This window comes from Globicephala melas, chromosome 16 (assembly GCF_963455315.2).
Source record: "Globicephala melas chromosome 16, mGloMel1.2, whole genome shotgun sequence".
NCBI lineage: Eukaryota > Metazoa > Chordata > Mammalia > Artiodactyla > Delphinidae > Globicephala > Globicephala melas.
The window spans coordinates 31,198,794-31,214,680 of NC_083329.1; the positions used below are offsets into that span (position 1 = coordinate 31,198,794).

Sequence of the window (15,887 nt, forward strand, 5' to 3'; positions counted from 1 at the left end):
ATCTCCTGACCCAGAAGTTGGATTGCAAAAATAACACTAACTCTTCCAGTTGTAATAAGAACTTCAAACTAATGAATATCATATTTTGGAAAGCCATCTTTAGCTAACTTTCAGCCAGAAGGAAAGAAAGGATAGAGGGTTTTATTTTCAGACTTTCTGCTCTGGCAATAAAGAGGCTCCAAGCAGGCTTTCCTCCTTCAGAATAACCTAGTTTAAAAAACAAAACAAAACAAAAAAACTCATAAAAGGTATCAACTAGAGTATCTGGGGCATGAAGCTTTTTAAAATAGCTTTTAAAACCTTAAGGCAAAAAGTATGTATCTTGACATTAGATTTTTTTTTTTTACTGGTATGGCTATTCTGAAATGTATTTTTATAGTGCTGCAAACATTGGCAAGACAGTTCCTTCTCTCTCCTCTATTCACAGAAGGTGATGCATCATAATAGATCTAACCATAACAGAGCAACATTTCAGTTTTACTGCCATTAGGGTACTGAAGAACATAAGCCTCTCTGTGGCTTTTCTTACCAGCATAGTTAAATTATAATATATGTTACCCTTCTCAAACAAAATCTCAAAATTTCACCTATAATTTCTGGGGAATAAAATCCCAAACTTCATTTTGCATTCACTAGCATTAAAAAAAAAAAAAAAAGCTTTGAAAACTAAGTATTTCCCACTAGAATAAAATTCCCATTTGACTTCATCATAGTAAAAAAAATTATGTAAACACAAACTTAAGATAAATTTAATTGAAGAAGACATTCGTTACAGATTTTAACAATGCTTACCATTCTTTAAACACCATATACATTATTAATATATACCGCATATTTCCAATCAATTCCGTTCTTAGGCTCAATTTAAGAAACACAATTGTAACAGGTTTTATACAAAAAATACTTCACTTCTAAGAAAGTAGACAAACTGCACAAAAACAGTACATGTATAATGTGCATAGCAAGATAGCTTGAAGCATCTATGTATGGCTTTCTTTAAAATAAAATTATTGGGGGAGTGGGCCCATTTGGGACCTAATGTTACAGTTGACGTATGTAAACTGTTTCACATCTTTTAGGCACTTGCTAACAATAGTGTTCAATCCCTGAAAACTGAATTTATCAAAAAAAAGAAATTGTACATCTGAAATGAAAACCAAAAAAATAACATGGGTAAAGTCTTACATATTCCTTTTAAATTAAACGACAAGTTTTATTAGTGCATGCACAGAACTAAATTGAAAGAAAATAAACTTTTTATGTCAAAAACTTTCTGTGCAAAATTTACATAACTGAAAGGTACAAAAATATGTACAGGTTTTAAATTCTTTGTTATATACAGAAAAGGAGCCCTGAAGTTTTCAATCAATGAAAATGTCATAACACTAGTAGTAACAATGTAACAAAAATTATATAGTATGTACTTTTTTAATACAAGAACTCCATTGTCCAACGGTCCAACAAAATTTGATTCAAACTTACAAAGTGGGAAGTTTAAATTGATGATTTTGTTGTCATGAAAATATTCATTTTAAAACTCTACCTGTTGGGCATATCCCTTCGGAATCTGTCCTGAAGTGTTATGCACTGTCACTGAGTCCACTATTAATGCTTCTTCAATTTCCAACTGCAAACAATCAGTAATCTGCTTTGGGTTGTCAGTCATACTGAGAAGTTGCTAACAAAAATGGTTTGTCCCAATGTGGACATGTTCAGACACTAATAATAAACACAAAAGTATGATTTGCTTTGCTAATCTTACTTCAAAATATCGTTTCTGAGGAATAATTTTTAATTTTCAAGAAAAGCCATTCCCTTGGAAGTGCTTCTATGTTTCACTCTTTTTAAAGGGATGGCAACCAAGAAAAAAATTGGCCACTTGGTTTATGAGGGGACAAACAATTTAAATCAAATAAACATAGTTCTGTGGAAGGGAATCACTGGGGAATATAACCAAATTCAAAAAAATGTTCAAGTTCTTTAAATGAACTTCAAACTAGACAAAGAGTTTAATTCTTCTCTCGAGATTGCCCATCTACTGCAACGCTTGAGAGCCATTTAGAAAAAGAAAATCACCTTGGAAGGGTGTTCCAATCAATGACATGTAACACAGCTTACAAGGAAAAAAGATCTGCTTGTCAAAAACTCTTATCAACCATCATATGAGGTGTAACTGTAGTGAGTTAAATGTACCCTCAAAGGAGCTTAACTACCTTCAAAAGAACTACATTTTGCAGATGTAGAGTAAGTTCTTTACCCAAGTTCTCTTAGAGTATCTTCACAAATGATGAGAAACTCCTTCAGTTCCATAATGAAAGAGCTCTCAACCTCTTCAGGGGAGCTACAGTTATCAGAATCATAAGGCTGGTGGAAGAAGAGAGGGAATGGGGCTGTCACCTGTTACTCTCTACTAAGAGTCACTAAACTCGGAAAACTGTTTTATCAAAATTTTTAGCCCTAACTTCCCGAGAACACATTTTAAAAAATTAAATCAAGGTATATCTGTGCTGATTAGTTTCTTTCAAAACTTACATGTGCACTGACAGCATTTTCAAATATCACACTAAAACTTTTGCTCTTCCATGGAAATATAGTCAACTTTTAAATGTTTAACTTCAGGTACTATATTGAAGTAAAAAATGTCTGCATTAGTAATTCAACCCACTATTTTCTTCTAAGGTACTTTTACTTTTCTTTTCCTTGGTAATTACAGTAAATTATTCTAACATGTTCCAATCACGAGTAGCTTCCATTAAATGTCTCTGACCATGACCAGCCCAAGCATCCTGATTGTCAAATACTCTACCACAAAACCAACAGTTAAATTTAGCCTTCAGAACATTTTCAGAGGTAGTTTTCACAATCTGGTAATTGTTTTTGCTTGTCTTTTTGAGAGTTAATTTTAGCACAAATCTTTCTTTCACAGAACTAACAGGTTTAAATGTTTTGTGCCTCTTGGGAAAATCATCGTAAGTTGTTTTAGAAGGGTTATAACAAACTGGTTTCAGTAACGCACTGATAGTTCTTTTTGACAATGAAACCTTAAGTACACGTCCATTAAATTTAGCAATAGTTTTCATTACATTTGCTACTTCTGGGGCATCTGCATCAGGATGATTCAAAACTACAACTGGTTGGTTTCTCCTAGGACATTTCACAAGCTGTTTGGAACTGAAGGGGAAAAGCCGCAAAGTTCTGACTGAATCTTTTGAAAGCCTAGGTCTGCTGAATCCGAATGATTCATGGACATCTTCAGGCTTTGCTTTTTCTTTACACTTTCTGTGTAATGCTTTTTTTCTTGGAGGTTCTTGGTAACTATCCCTACACTTGCGTTTACAGTTTCTGTTTCTAGATACAAAGGAAGTTTCAGAATCTTTACTTCTTTCATGAGTTTTTATTCTTGAACATTTCTTTTTCGAAGTCTTTTTCTTACTGAAGTTTCTCTCAATTCTACAATTTGTTTTACACCGTAATACCCTGGCCTCTGAATGGTCAGTGATACCTATTGGTTCCTCAGAAGATTCTGGGCATGTTGCAGTAGAAGTTATCACAATTTCATTTGCTGGCATCATATCATCTAGTAATAAGGGTAAGGCATCTCTAGAAGATTCTGGCTCTTTCTGCTCTCCTCCTATAGTCTGATTAGATGGTACATTGTCTTTCTGCAATGAGGACGCAGAGTTGCTTACTGACAGATTATTAGCAGCAGTCACATTTAAAACAGGGTTAAAAATTTTCAGCAATATTTTTTGTGGTGTTCCTTCAGGTTTCTTTGGCTGTATATTTTTATAATAAGTACTATTCTGGACTAATTTAGACTTAAGCAGCTCAGTCTTATTTGGCATCACACACTTTAAAAAAACAGCTTGTTTGCCATCAGGCAAAAGAGTGTAAAGAGGTGGTTTTGGAAAAATCTTGTTCTGCTGTTTTACTGAATCTGAGATATTCAACTTAGTGCCCTGATGCTCAGATACTGTATTAGGAGCAGGAACACCTTTCACTGAAGAACTTGCTGGCGTTTTAATAATGTAAGGGCCTTTTAATGACAAAGTATTTTCTGAGCTACTTTTCATGCTCAAACAGCTGCCAATGCTGGAACAAAGTGCAGGGGTTAGACAATTACTGTTTGGTTCTACTTTTAAAAAAGGTGTTCTGCAAGGCTCCTTACTTGTAGTTCCACAAGCTTGAGCATTCTCAGTTTTGACAGCAGAAACACCTTCAAGTTTCCCATTATTAAATGTTAAAATCATCCCAGGTTTCTTGTTTAAAAGGAGAGAGGCAGGGACACCTTGTGTATTAACCAATGGAAGTGGTCTTCCTGAAACATGTAATGTAGGCTTGTTAGCAACGTGCAATGGTACAAAAAAGCCTTTTGGAGTCTGAACAAAGATAGCCTTTTTTGGTTCTGAATTTACAAGTGGACTCTGCACATACAAAGAACCTACATTTTGCGTAGTGGCTCGTAGTTTGTCTTTTACAAGCTGCTGTGTAATTATTGCATCTGACTGAGTCTTAAGTAATGTGCTAAAACCAGAAATTCTAGGAGTCTTCTCTGAATCTCTCACATCTTGTGACATTGACAACATTTGTTTTTCTTTTCCACTAAATTTTAAATTCAGATAATTTGTAGCCACATTAATCCCCATATTACCAGATGGAATTGGAAAGAAGCCTTGTACTTTCAAGTCTTTTGAAGATTCAACTATTTTGTCTTCTCCCTCATGTTTCTGAAATGACTGGTCACAATGAAGCGGCAGGTCTTTATCTGGAGTGTTACTAGAGTCTTGTTTTACATCAGGTTTTGCTTTTAATACATCTTGAAGTAACTGGTTTATTTCAGGTGGCAAAAGTTCTGACGCCTGTTGGCTCTGGAGAGAGAAAACAGATGTAATTCTAGGCATCATAGGTGATTCAACACTAGAAACGTCATCCCATTTAGGCTTTTCAGTCATGCTCTCTACATTCTGATTTTCATTAGTGTATAGGTTCTGCCCATCAATGTTTTGTCCTTTTTCTAAAACACACTGTTCTTCAATTTCAGCTTGTGCTTTTAAAGTTCCATCTTTAGTATTTAAACGACTAATAGATGCTAACAGGCTATCTGGGTTTGAGCTCTCCTTCCTCACTAGTGATAAAACTGACTCACTTATTGGCTGTTGAACTGCTGTCTTGCTTGATGAAGATTCTCTTTGAGGGTTTTCACACACTGCTGTCCCTGAAAACCTATGACGTTTATTAGAATTATTCACTTTTGAGTAATTATGAAAAGGTAATGATCCTTGGTTGGAAGATTCAACAGGTAACTCAGAGTTGACATAATTAATGCAATAGTTATGCATATCTCCACTGTTGTATGAGTTTGGTTTGGTAGTACAGGTGACTTTATCTTGACTTTTAATGGCACTACCTGATACCTCAGGGTGACACTGAGTAATATGACTTCCCCATAAGTCAACATTCTCTCTCGTTTCTACTTTTGTGGTCAAATTCACCGATGCTGTGCTCAATTCTGATGTTACTGGCAAAGGAGAAACACTTTTTCCATCATCCATTGCTGGAAGCATATTACTTGTTTGAGATAGCAAAGCCATTTCTTTTTCTGAAGTTACCTTCCCTGAAAGTATAGGAGATGAAGATGAAAATGGAGTAGCTGCTTTCATGTAAACTGTGTCATTTAACTCAGTTGTTACTCCTGTTAAAAATGCAGTAGTGTCCAAAGTCTGGGGTTGCAAAATTGCAGTATTGTCCCTTACAGCACCTGACTGTGAGCCTGGTGAATATAAATTCTGTTTATTGGTAGGCAACAGTTTTATTACAATATGTTGTTTTCCATCCACCATCTTAAAGCCCATAAACTTAGCACTGTAGTTAGCAGGAATTGTTATTCTATTATTTTTTACCATTAACACTGTAGGTCCTTGTACAGCAGTCTTCAAGAAACCTGAAGTAGAATTTGATCCCTCTTCAGCTCCGTTACATTGCCCAGTGGACAGAAGAGTTGGCTTTTCTGACTCTGACTCAGCAGGTTTATCATTATTCTCACAGTATAGTCTTTCATCCTTTTCTTCATTTATATGTTCCTGAACAAGATGGCTCTGGTCTTCAGATTTAGCCTGTGTTTTGTTCACTTTTTTAAGCACTTGAGTGTTTCTTTCTATACTTCTGTCACTTCCATTGTTGATTTTCTTACGTTTCCAGAATGTCTTCCTTGATGCACCTATTTTATATCTTTTCAATATTAGTTTAAGTCCTGCTGAAGTCTTTGCCATCCTTTTTTCATATTTGTCTTTTTCCAGTTTTTCTTTCGCATATAAATGTTCTTTGTGCAAAGTTATAACATGTCTTACAAGGTGCTCTCTCCTGGTAGCACCATAGCTACAATATTGACAAGTGAAGGGAAACGTACCAGAATGAATATGAAGGTGCTTCTGAAGCTCTCCTTTGGTTAAACATATATAATGGCATTTACCACATCTATAAAGGATTTCGTTATGTCTATGTATGTGCTGAACAAATGTGCCAACATCCTGGGTGGAGAATTCACACTTTTCACATTGAAAATTACCATTTACACAATGTGTGGATGAAAAATGCTTTGTCAAGTCTAATAAAGTATATAAATTCTCATTGTTACAAATGTCACATTTTACTAAAGTAATTCTATGGGTTCGTCTATGTTGTTTGAATACCTGGAAGTCGTTTGCTGAAAAACTGCACATTTCACAAGGATATGAAGGTAATTCACCACGGTGCCACATTTGGAAGTGTTTCTGCAAATCATTTGGGCTATACCGAGTACTATCTCGGCACTTCAAACAGTTGAAGTTGAGTATTTTTGCAGACATTTTTATACCTTCTTCTTCAACTCTCTCAGACTTATGGAGTAACATACACTCCTCTACACAGCTTACAGTCTTTATACCGATAGATTTTCTTGCAGTCTGTGGTTTATGCTGAAATAATTTTCTGTATTTGTCAACTTCATGTTTCAATAGGACCTCATTTGGAATATTTATCTTCGGCAAAACAATTTTCACATTTTTTAGTTCATAATGAAAACTACTTTCTGAAATTTTTGGTTTAAGTACTGATCTGATAGTATCAACTCTCTCATTTTTCACATCATAATCTCTTTTTAAAGTATTCTGTTTTTCATCAAAAAATAAATGTTTCTGTTCAGATGGCATGATTTAACCAAAAATATCCCAATTTCTTTTTTTCCTGCAAACTCTTGAAGTTACTTGTAATTTGAACAGGAAACAATACTGTGCCGAGACATCTTCAAAATACCAGGACTTTTCCCACATTAACTCACCTAAAATCAAACAAAGAACTGAAATTTTCATCACAGAAGTATCAGTAAAATTCATATTTTAAGTTTATTTTGGCACAAAGCAAGAATGTTGATCAAACAAAAGACAGAAAAGACCTATTTAGTATTTTAAGAACAGCTTACCAAGAAGTAATAGTCTGAAGTAGAAATGACACTAATCTGGATCTCAGGAAATACAAGCTTTACTTCCAGCTCTGCTCTGTAATACTGGGTAAGGTTTGACTTCTCTGCACCTCAGTTTCCTCATCTAAAGAAAACCACAATTGGATATGCACCTTTAAGCTCTAAGATTTTATATAGAGTTGATACTACAGTTTTTAAACAGGATTTTAAAAATCTCAACAAGAGAGCCCTATAAACTTAAGTTCCACTGACACACATGGTTCCAATTGTACATATATACCATTAACTTTCTCAATTACTTAGTTGACCCTATAGCTATTACCTTGTGAGAATTTCAACAGACTTCTCTGCAGATTTTCTACTTCCCTAGTGCCTCAGGGATAATTTACGTTTAAAATAAAAGTTTCATTCACCTAAACAACAATAACAAAAAGACATTGCCTGCTGTCTCAAGTTAGCATTAATAACTGGTAAAAAAAGAAGAAATTAAAAGGAGTAACACATTTCCCTGGGGTACTCCTCAGTCTAGCTACTACTTCTGATTCCCTACCATTTTGGCTTTTTTTGTCCCTAGAACTAAGTCAGGTGGCAGCAAGGCAAGCCCTTGGCAGATTAGAATGTACCCATTACTAGCTGCCTCCATTAATTCAAACACTTACTGGTTTGTGTTACTCTAGACAAGTCTCAATCTCTGTGTTTTAGTTTCTTCATCTATAAAATGAAAAAAAAAAAATTAGTATTTCCCCTACCCCTTTCACAGGGTTGTTGTAAAGATTAAATGAGGACACATAAGTAACAGAATTCTGTAAAGTACTATATAAACTGTAGCTACCACCATTACTGTATGTGATCACCATGTATGAGACATTATGATTCAAGGTGCAGAGGAACAGAAAACAGTAGAGTTAAAAAGATGTGACAGGGACTTCCCTGGCTGTCCAGTGGTTAAGACTCCATGCTTCCACTGCAGGGGGTGCGGGTCTGATCCCTAGTTGGGGAACTAGGATCCTACATGCCACACAGCAGGGCCAAAAAAAAAAAAAAAAAAGGATGTGACAATATATTGCTGAGAATGGAATCTGACTACTGAAGGTTCAGTAGTAAATATATCAAGCAGTACTACATTTTCTTACTTTCATGGTCTTAAATATGTATATGAGTAATAGATACAATTAGGTAAGCTAAAAAAATAAAGTATAAATCACATTAAGCTTCGTCCATGTCTATCCAAAGGTCTCACCTCTAAACTTCAATTAATCTAAGTAACTAGGAACTTCACTGTTTTAAAAATCCCTTCTGAGAGAATAAAATTAAAAGTTAAATTACTTTACATTACTACTAAGAGGCCCTTTGAATATTTCTCAAACTTAAAACTTTTGGTTGGGTCTAAAAAACACCTTCAATATTTTTCAAATATATATATGCTGACTCGAAAATAAATTCATTAGAAGGGTATGAGTTTACTGACAAAAAATTTTTTTACATACCATGCCTAATACAGTAAAAAAAATATTAAATTTTTTACTATATTATTTAAAGCTAAATGTAAAGACTTTTTCTTCAAAAGTAAGAATAATAATAAATGGCTGGAAAAAAGTTCAATGATACCTGGTGGATACTTCACACCAACTGAGAAGATTCTCTACAGAGTATCACATTCTCAACAGTGAGTGACAAGCATCATGGTCATCTATGGAGTTTACACCATACCAGAATCTGAGGGTGGGGCTCAAATATGTGAAACTTTTAAAGCACATTAAGTAATGATTCTTCCACATTTGGATACCATATTGTGGTCACTCCAGACTATCCATACCCAAGCTTTTGTATTTCTATATATAATCAAGAGAAGTCTGTATCATAGGTTTCATTACAAAAGGCAAATTGCTTCTTATAGTAATATTATGTTTCCAAAAATGTATAATGCTAAAAAATTACATATTTTGATAATATTTCTAAATACCATCAACTTCATTTCAAAATACCTATATAATTTAAAATTTTTCTTAGAAGAAAACACATATCCCAAAGTTTGACAACCAGTGTGATTTAAATAACTTCATCAACTAATACTTACTAAAAAAATACCTACTATAAATGTGTTGCATTTTGATGAGTGCTATGGAGAGATGCAAAAACATGGTCCCTACCCTTAACTGCAGCTCGCAATCTAAAGGAAGAGGCAGGACAAATAAGTTAATATACTGCTTATTCAGAGTTGATCATCCAGCAACCTTAAGCTTCTAATACAAAAAAATAGAAAATAGTTAAGTAGGATGCATGGCAGCCAAAACAGACGCCACAGAGTTCACCCATTAGTGTACATGCCCCTTCCTCACATACAAAACAATGCTGAAGGGCTTCCCTGGTGGCGCAGTGGTTGAGAGTCCGCCTGCCGATGCAGGGGACACGGGTTCGTGCCCCGGTCCTGGAAGATCGCACATGCCGCAAAGCGGCAGGGCCCGTGAGCCATGGCCGCTGAGCCTGCGCGTCCGGAGCCTGTGCTCCACAACGGGAGAGGCCACAACACTAAGAGGCCCGTGTACCGCAAAAAAAAAAAACAATGCTGAAAAAAGGGACCACCTCATTAAGAAATCCACTTAGCTTTTACTTAAGTCTGATAACTGCTAATTAACTGATGTTGAATGTCATTATTTTTTATATTTAATGTATGGCATATATAATGAAGCTTTAAGAGAGTTTGTGCATTTTAGGTATTTTGGGGTTTATTTGCCCTCAAATTTTAAGTTTGGAGAATGTGTTTTATTTTTTTCAACCTGTTTTATGTGGAAGCAATCAAAGATGACACCTGGTAGCAAATTATACTACGGTTGCCATCTATGGGGGGGAAAAGATGTGTTCCATTAAAAAAAAAAAAAAGGAAAGAAATTTTATTATAATTTTAATCTTCCAACCTATTAGCTAATGCTATTTTCACTACAGACCAATCTCTACACCTCACCAACAAGGATTACTGATTTTAAATCTCCTACTTAAATTACTGCCTTACATATATGTATTATTATCTCATAAGACTTGAAAAACATCTCATCAAGCCTTAAAATAATACTATTTGTTTAAAGTATGACTGGCCCTTTAAAGTAACCCAGAGTTTGCTGCATCAAGATAGCAACTCAAGCCATTTGATTTTCTCCCTCTCCCAACTGAAACACAAACCAAAAAATATAATTAAAACAAATCCTACAAAATGGCAAGAAACTAAAACACATTCCACAGCTATGCCACAAGGTGTTTGGAAAGAAAAGGTCCAGAGAGAGAAGAGTGAAAACAAATGCTGATCAAGCAGCACTTTTAAAGCACCACTTTTAAAGAGGAAGCACACTAGGAGACATTCATTCAACCAATATTCAATGAGTATCTATCTATTATGCCCTAAGTAAAAAAGTAACAAGTCCACCCACTCCCTCTCCTAAACATACCTTGTGAGAGAAGTGAGGGCTTGAGAGGAAGCTTGTGTGAAGCCCTTTGGGGTGACAGAAGGCTCAGGCTGAGGTATGGGAAGAGAATGAATCCAGGGCTTTGAGCTGGGTCCAGAGACCAGACACAGTTGGGGGTTGCTAGCACCAGCTGTCAGGAGAGATGTAAAGAAGACATCATTTCTGAACAAAGATACATCTTCCTAAATCCATGGCCATCTTGTTCTGTTTAAGAGTGCTGCCTTTTCTCAATGTAAGTAAATTACTAACTCTAAGCTGTCAGAAGAAAATTACATTAACTTTCTCCACTTCATCTAACCAACTACGAAAATCTTGGTTTATTCTCCAACAATACATCTCAACTCCCAATGCCATCAAAAAAGATAAGCAGGCAGAAACATCACTGGATGCAGCAGCTCAAAAAAGGGAAAATAATCTGAACACTCAGAGAAACCTCTCACCCATTCTCTCAACCAGCAGTGAAAACGAATAACTACAATGAAAGTTACTGGAGGAAAACGGAGAAAGCTTAAAAAAAAAAAAAATCAAGTAGTGATTGGCAATGTCACTAAGACCTGAGCTAGTATACTGAGAAAAACAAAAAACAAAAATAAAACATACTGCCGGGCTTCCCTGGTGGCGCAGTGGTTGAGAGTCCGCCTGCCGATGCAGGGGACACGGGTTCGTGCCCCGATCCGGGAAGATCCCACGTGCCGCGGAGCGGCTGGGCTTGTGAGCCATGGCCACTGAGCCTGAGCGTCAGGAGCCTGTGCTCCGCAACGGGCTAGGCCACAACAGTGAGAGGCCCCCACACAGCAAAAAAAAAAAAAAAAAAAAAAACATACTGCCATGAAAGGGAGAACAAAGTAGATGGGGGAGAAATAATGGTTTTGAAAACAGGAGAAAAAAATTACATGGAGTTGTTGCTTTTTTTGTTTTAAAGCCTTGAATTTTCAAAATCAAAGGCTCCCCAAAATGCCAGGCAAGATTATTAGTGGGAAAATATAAAACTCAGTATCTAAACTTATCCTAGTAAAATGTTTGAATTAAAAAATAAAAATGAAATTTTACCAAAAAAGAGTGGAATGGGAATTACCTAAAAAGATATTCACAGTACCAACTTTAATCAGACATCAATATTAATCAGACATTTTACTCACAATTCGAAACACTAGAAGACAATGAAATAACATTTATAGAGTTCTGAGGGAAAATAATTAACCCAAGAATTAATTCTATACCCAGGAAAACTCTCATATGGGAGGGAAAAACACAATTTTAGATATGCAAAGATTCAGAGAATATACTACATATGCACTGTTTCTAGGAAAATTTTTAATACTTCAGCAAAAACCAAATTTCAGTCAGAAAAAAAAAGAACTAAAAAAAATAATGTTATATAAGAGAAATATCTGTCAATAATAACATCTACAAAAGAGAAATAAATGTAAATATTTTGTAAACACAGTTAAGAAAGCAGAAAAGACTGGAGAATAGGAACATCTGCAAAATGACAAATATATAAGAAGCCCTTACAGAAAAATTAACGATGGGAAACAGAAGAGGTGACAATAGCAACAAAATTCTAGATACTGGAAAGGAGATAAGTAGTAAATGACCTTGCAGACTCAAGAAAACAATCCCAGGCAGACAGTGCAAACTAAGAACTAACCCATTTTATACTCTGAATCTTCAAAAGACTTAGGAACTGGCAGCACCAAGTCACTCTGAAATGGGAAGAAGAAAGGAGGAGGAAGATAAAATAAAGAGAATTTTGGAGAAAGCTGCTTGAGTTTTGGTTAGATGCTAAGATTCTCTTCCCCACTCCATCAAGCTTACTGCTGTTCCCCAACCACAGCAGAAGTCTGGAGGTTATTCTCTGCATAAAGTAAAACAGAATCTTTGAAATACAGGATACCAGACACAGCTGAGAAAGTGGGTACCACACCAAAAAGAAGAGGATTAAATGACCATATACATGAGACACAAACCCCATGCCATGCCCCAGTTGGCTCCTAGGCTAAAACAGGGCTACTAAAAATGTGGTTTGCTGATGATCCATGAACCATTTGTCACCAGTCCATGACAAGATTTGTACAGAAACTGAGTAAGCATTTAGAAACTGTAACAGCACTTTCACAGTGTTAAGTTTATGTCTGTTGAATCCAACAATAAAAATTTGGGCTTGTTTTGCATGCTTTCTTTTTAAAATTTCATTTTCTTTTTTGTTTTTTACCATGCTAAAAATCATTTTATTTTTCGTTCGATAAACATTGTGCATGGATTTCCTATAAAATTTCATTTTCTAGAAATAAAGGCACTACAACATACTGATGGGAATGTAAGCTGACAGAACTTTCATAAAAAACAGTTTGTAAAATATATGTATTTATTATAAATATTATAATAATTTTTATAAAATAATATAAATATAAACATATCTACATCTACATATATGCTGGGGGAGAAAGTACATTAACTTCCAGTTCACTCCTAGAAATCTATCCTAAAGGTAATAATCAGATGTTCACAGAAGCACTGTTTACAAAATCACAAAACTAAAAATAACTAAAAGCCCAGCAATAAATACGGTATTTCTATTCAATGGAATATTCTTCTATTTTAAAAGCAACATTGTAAACCCACATTTATTAACAGGAAGAGATCCAAGACACATTAAGTGAAAAAAACAGAACTCAAACAGTAGACATGTTAGGATTTAATTTGTTCAACTATTAGATGGGTAGAAAATAGATGGATAAACAGACACATGGTCCCCTACAAACTCTCAGTAAGAAGTCAAGAACATACACACAAAAAATGTTTATAGTGATTACTGGTTATCCTTAGGTCAGTGTTTCTTAAAATGTTATCCTTGGATTACTATGACCTCCACACTGGCATACTTCCTTATCATAGCACAAGCAAATAGCTTACATTTGGATGTAACAAGAATGACAATCTCTTTGTCCCTAGACCACACTATTATGAAGCTTTATCAAAAAAAGTGGCATGAATCCATGAAACTTTTGTAATTCTCAAACAAAGCAACTGACTTTGTGGTAAACCAACTAAGCTTTTCCTGAACAAACTCAAAATAGTAAACTTGACACCAGTACAAAATTGAAGAATGTTGACACTAAAGGTGGACAAGAAATTAAAACAAAATAGGTATTATTCAACGCTGTCCTCCCCTTATCAACACACAGGTACCCAATTACACTGTAACAGCTACAAAGCTAATGGCAAACATAATACTTAAGAGAATGAAGAACTATGCTATTAGATGTCACTATACCTCATAAATTCATGCTATGAAGAGAAATTTTTTAATTTAACAATTAATTTGAAAGCCATGAGGTTATTTAAAAAATAAGTAAAAAGAGAGTTGGCACCACCAGAATAGCAGTTATGTATGCACTGCTGTTAAACAAATAAAAAGTTGTATGTATTTTATACAGAAAACAAATAGTATTCAACTAATAATACGATGCCTGATCTTGGTACATTGTTAAAAGAAAGAATAAAAATTGTAACATCAATCTAAATTTGACTTTTTTTTTCTATACACTATATAAAGAAATAAATAGCAAGTATAATGTTGAACTGTTTTTGCAGTAGTTAAGCATAAAATTCTTTAATAAAGTACTGGCTTTGATCTGACAAAATTGTATTTATTCTTATTTTCTTTTCTAGTGTTCTCATTAAGTTTTGGTATTGGTATTATGAAGAATTTGTAAAATGAACTGGGGTACCTTCCATCATTTAATCTGCTCTTGAACAGTTCACTGAACATGAGACTTGCCTGCTCTTTAAAATTACACAGACTGCACCAACACACCATATGGGTCTGGTACCTCTTTAAATTTTAGATTTACAATCTTTGTAAGTTCTTCTACGGTTTCTGGGATCTTTGGGTTTTCTACTGCTTAAATCACTTTTGGCAATTTATGTTTTCCTTGAAAAAAAAAAGCAATTTCCTTCACATTTTCTAAGTATACCTCCATAAACCTTACTTTTAACAATCTATCCTACAGAAATAAAAGCACAACATAGAGATATGTATCAGTAGCACTTAAATGTCCACGAATAGGAAAATGATTAAGTAAATTATGGAATATCCACATGAAAACAATATAAAGAAAGAGATATATGTATTGAATTGCCTTGGAAAGATATTTATTGTGAAATTTTTTTAGTTTTCAAAAAAGGAAGTTGCAGACTAAGGCATGTAATATATTTTTAAATTAGCAGGAAAGAGCCTTGTTTTTATGTCAGAAGCAAAGATCCTATGAGTACATGTTTGTACATAGACAAATTTATAGATATCCTTCAAACTACTGATAACAGGTTAATTTATTTTAAAGGAATGACAGCATGGCACAGCAAAAACAAAATAAAATAAAACAAAAACAAAAAAACAAACAAACCAAAACAACAGGGAAAGAATCATCAGATCTCATAAGAACCTTGACTGAAACCAAGAAGGCAATGTCACTACCACAAGTCTTTACTGAGGCCTGCCTGTATATTCCTGCCCTTGAATTCTAGGAAATTCTGTATCCTTAACATAATTCCCCCTTTTCAGCTAACATTAGCTTAAACTAGCTTAAGCTAGTTTTATTACTTGTAACCAAAGTTTCTTTCTTTTTGTTTTTTTTTAATTGGAGTATAATTGCTTTACAATGTTTTGTTAATTTCTGCTGTACAAGGAAGTGAATCAGCTATATGTATACATATATCCCCTCACTCTTGGACCTCCCTCCCATTCCCCATCCCACCCAGCTAGGTCATCACAGAGCACCCAGCTGAGCTGCCTGTGCTATACCACAGGTTCCCACTAGCTATCTATTTTACACATGGTAGTGTATTTATGTCAAATCTAATCTCCCAATTCATCCCGCCCTTCCCTTCCCTCCCTGTGTCCACACGTCTGTTCTCTACGTCTGCATCGCTGACATTAAGTTAATAGATCAATGTTGACTGTGTTTATT

At 34.9% G+C, this 15,887-nt stretch overlaps 1 protein-coding gene across 10 annotated transcripts in view; it reads right to left on the minus strand.

The window, feature by feature from the left end:
- ZNF518A (zinc finger protein 518A) overlaps positions 1-15,887 on the minus strand; it is an 80,864-nt gene that overhangs the window by 53,955 nt on the left and 11,022 nt on the right. For 4 of the 10 annotated variants that reach the window (XM_060286086.1, XM_030865195.2, XM_030865185.2 and 1 more), the window contains 4 exons: positions 10,897-11,044; positions 8,116-8,167; positions 7,457-7,580; positions 738-7,315 (listed from right to left, as the gene is read on the minus strand). In XM_060286086.1, coding sequence (XP_060142069.1) covers positions 2,718-7,187 — 4,470 coding nt within the window. In that variant the 5' untranslated portion in view covers positions 7,188-7,315; positions 7,457-7,580; positions 8,116-8,167; positions 10,897-11,044 and the 3' untranslated portion in view covers positions 738-2,717. Of the gene's footprint in view, positions 1-737; positions 7,316-7,456; positions 7,581-8,115; positions 8,168-10,896; positions 11,045-15,887 lie in introns of those variants that run through there. The other 6 variants (XR_009559268.1, XR_009559270.1, XR_011376777.1 and 3 more) reach the window with 4 other exon arrangements.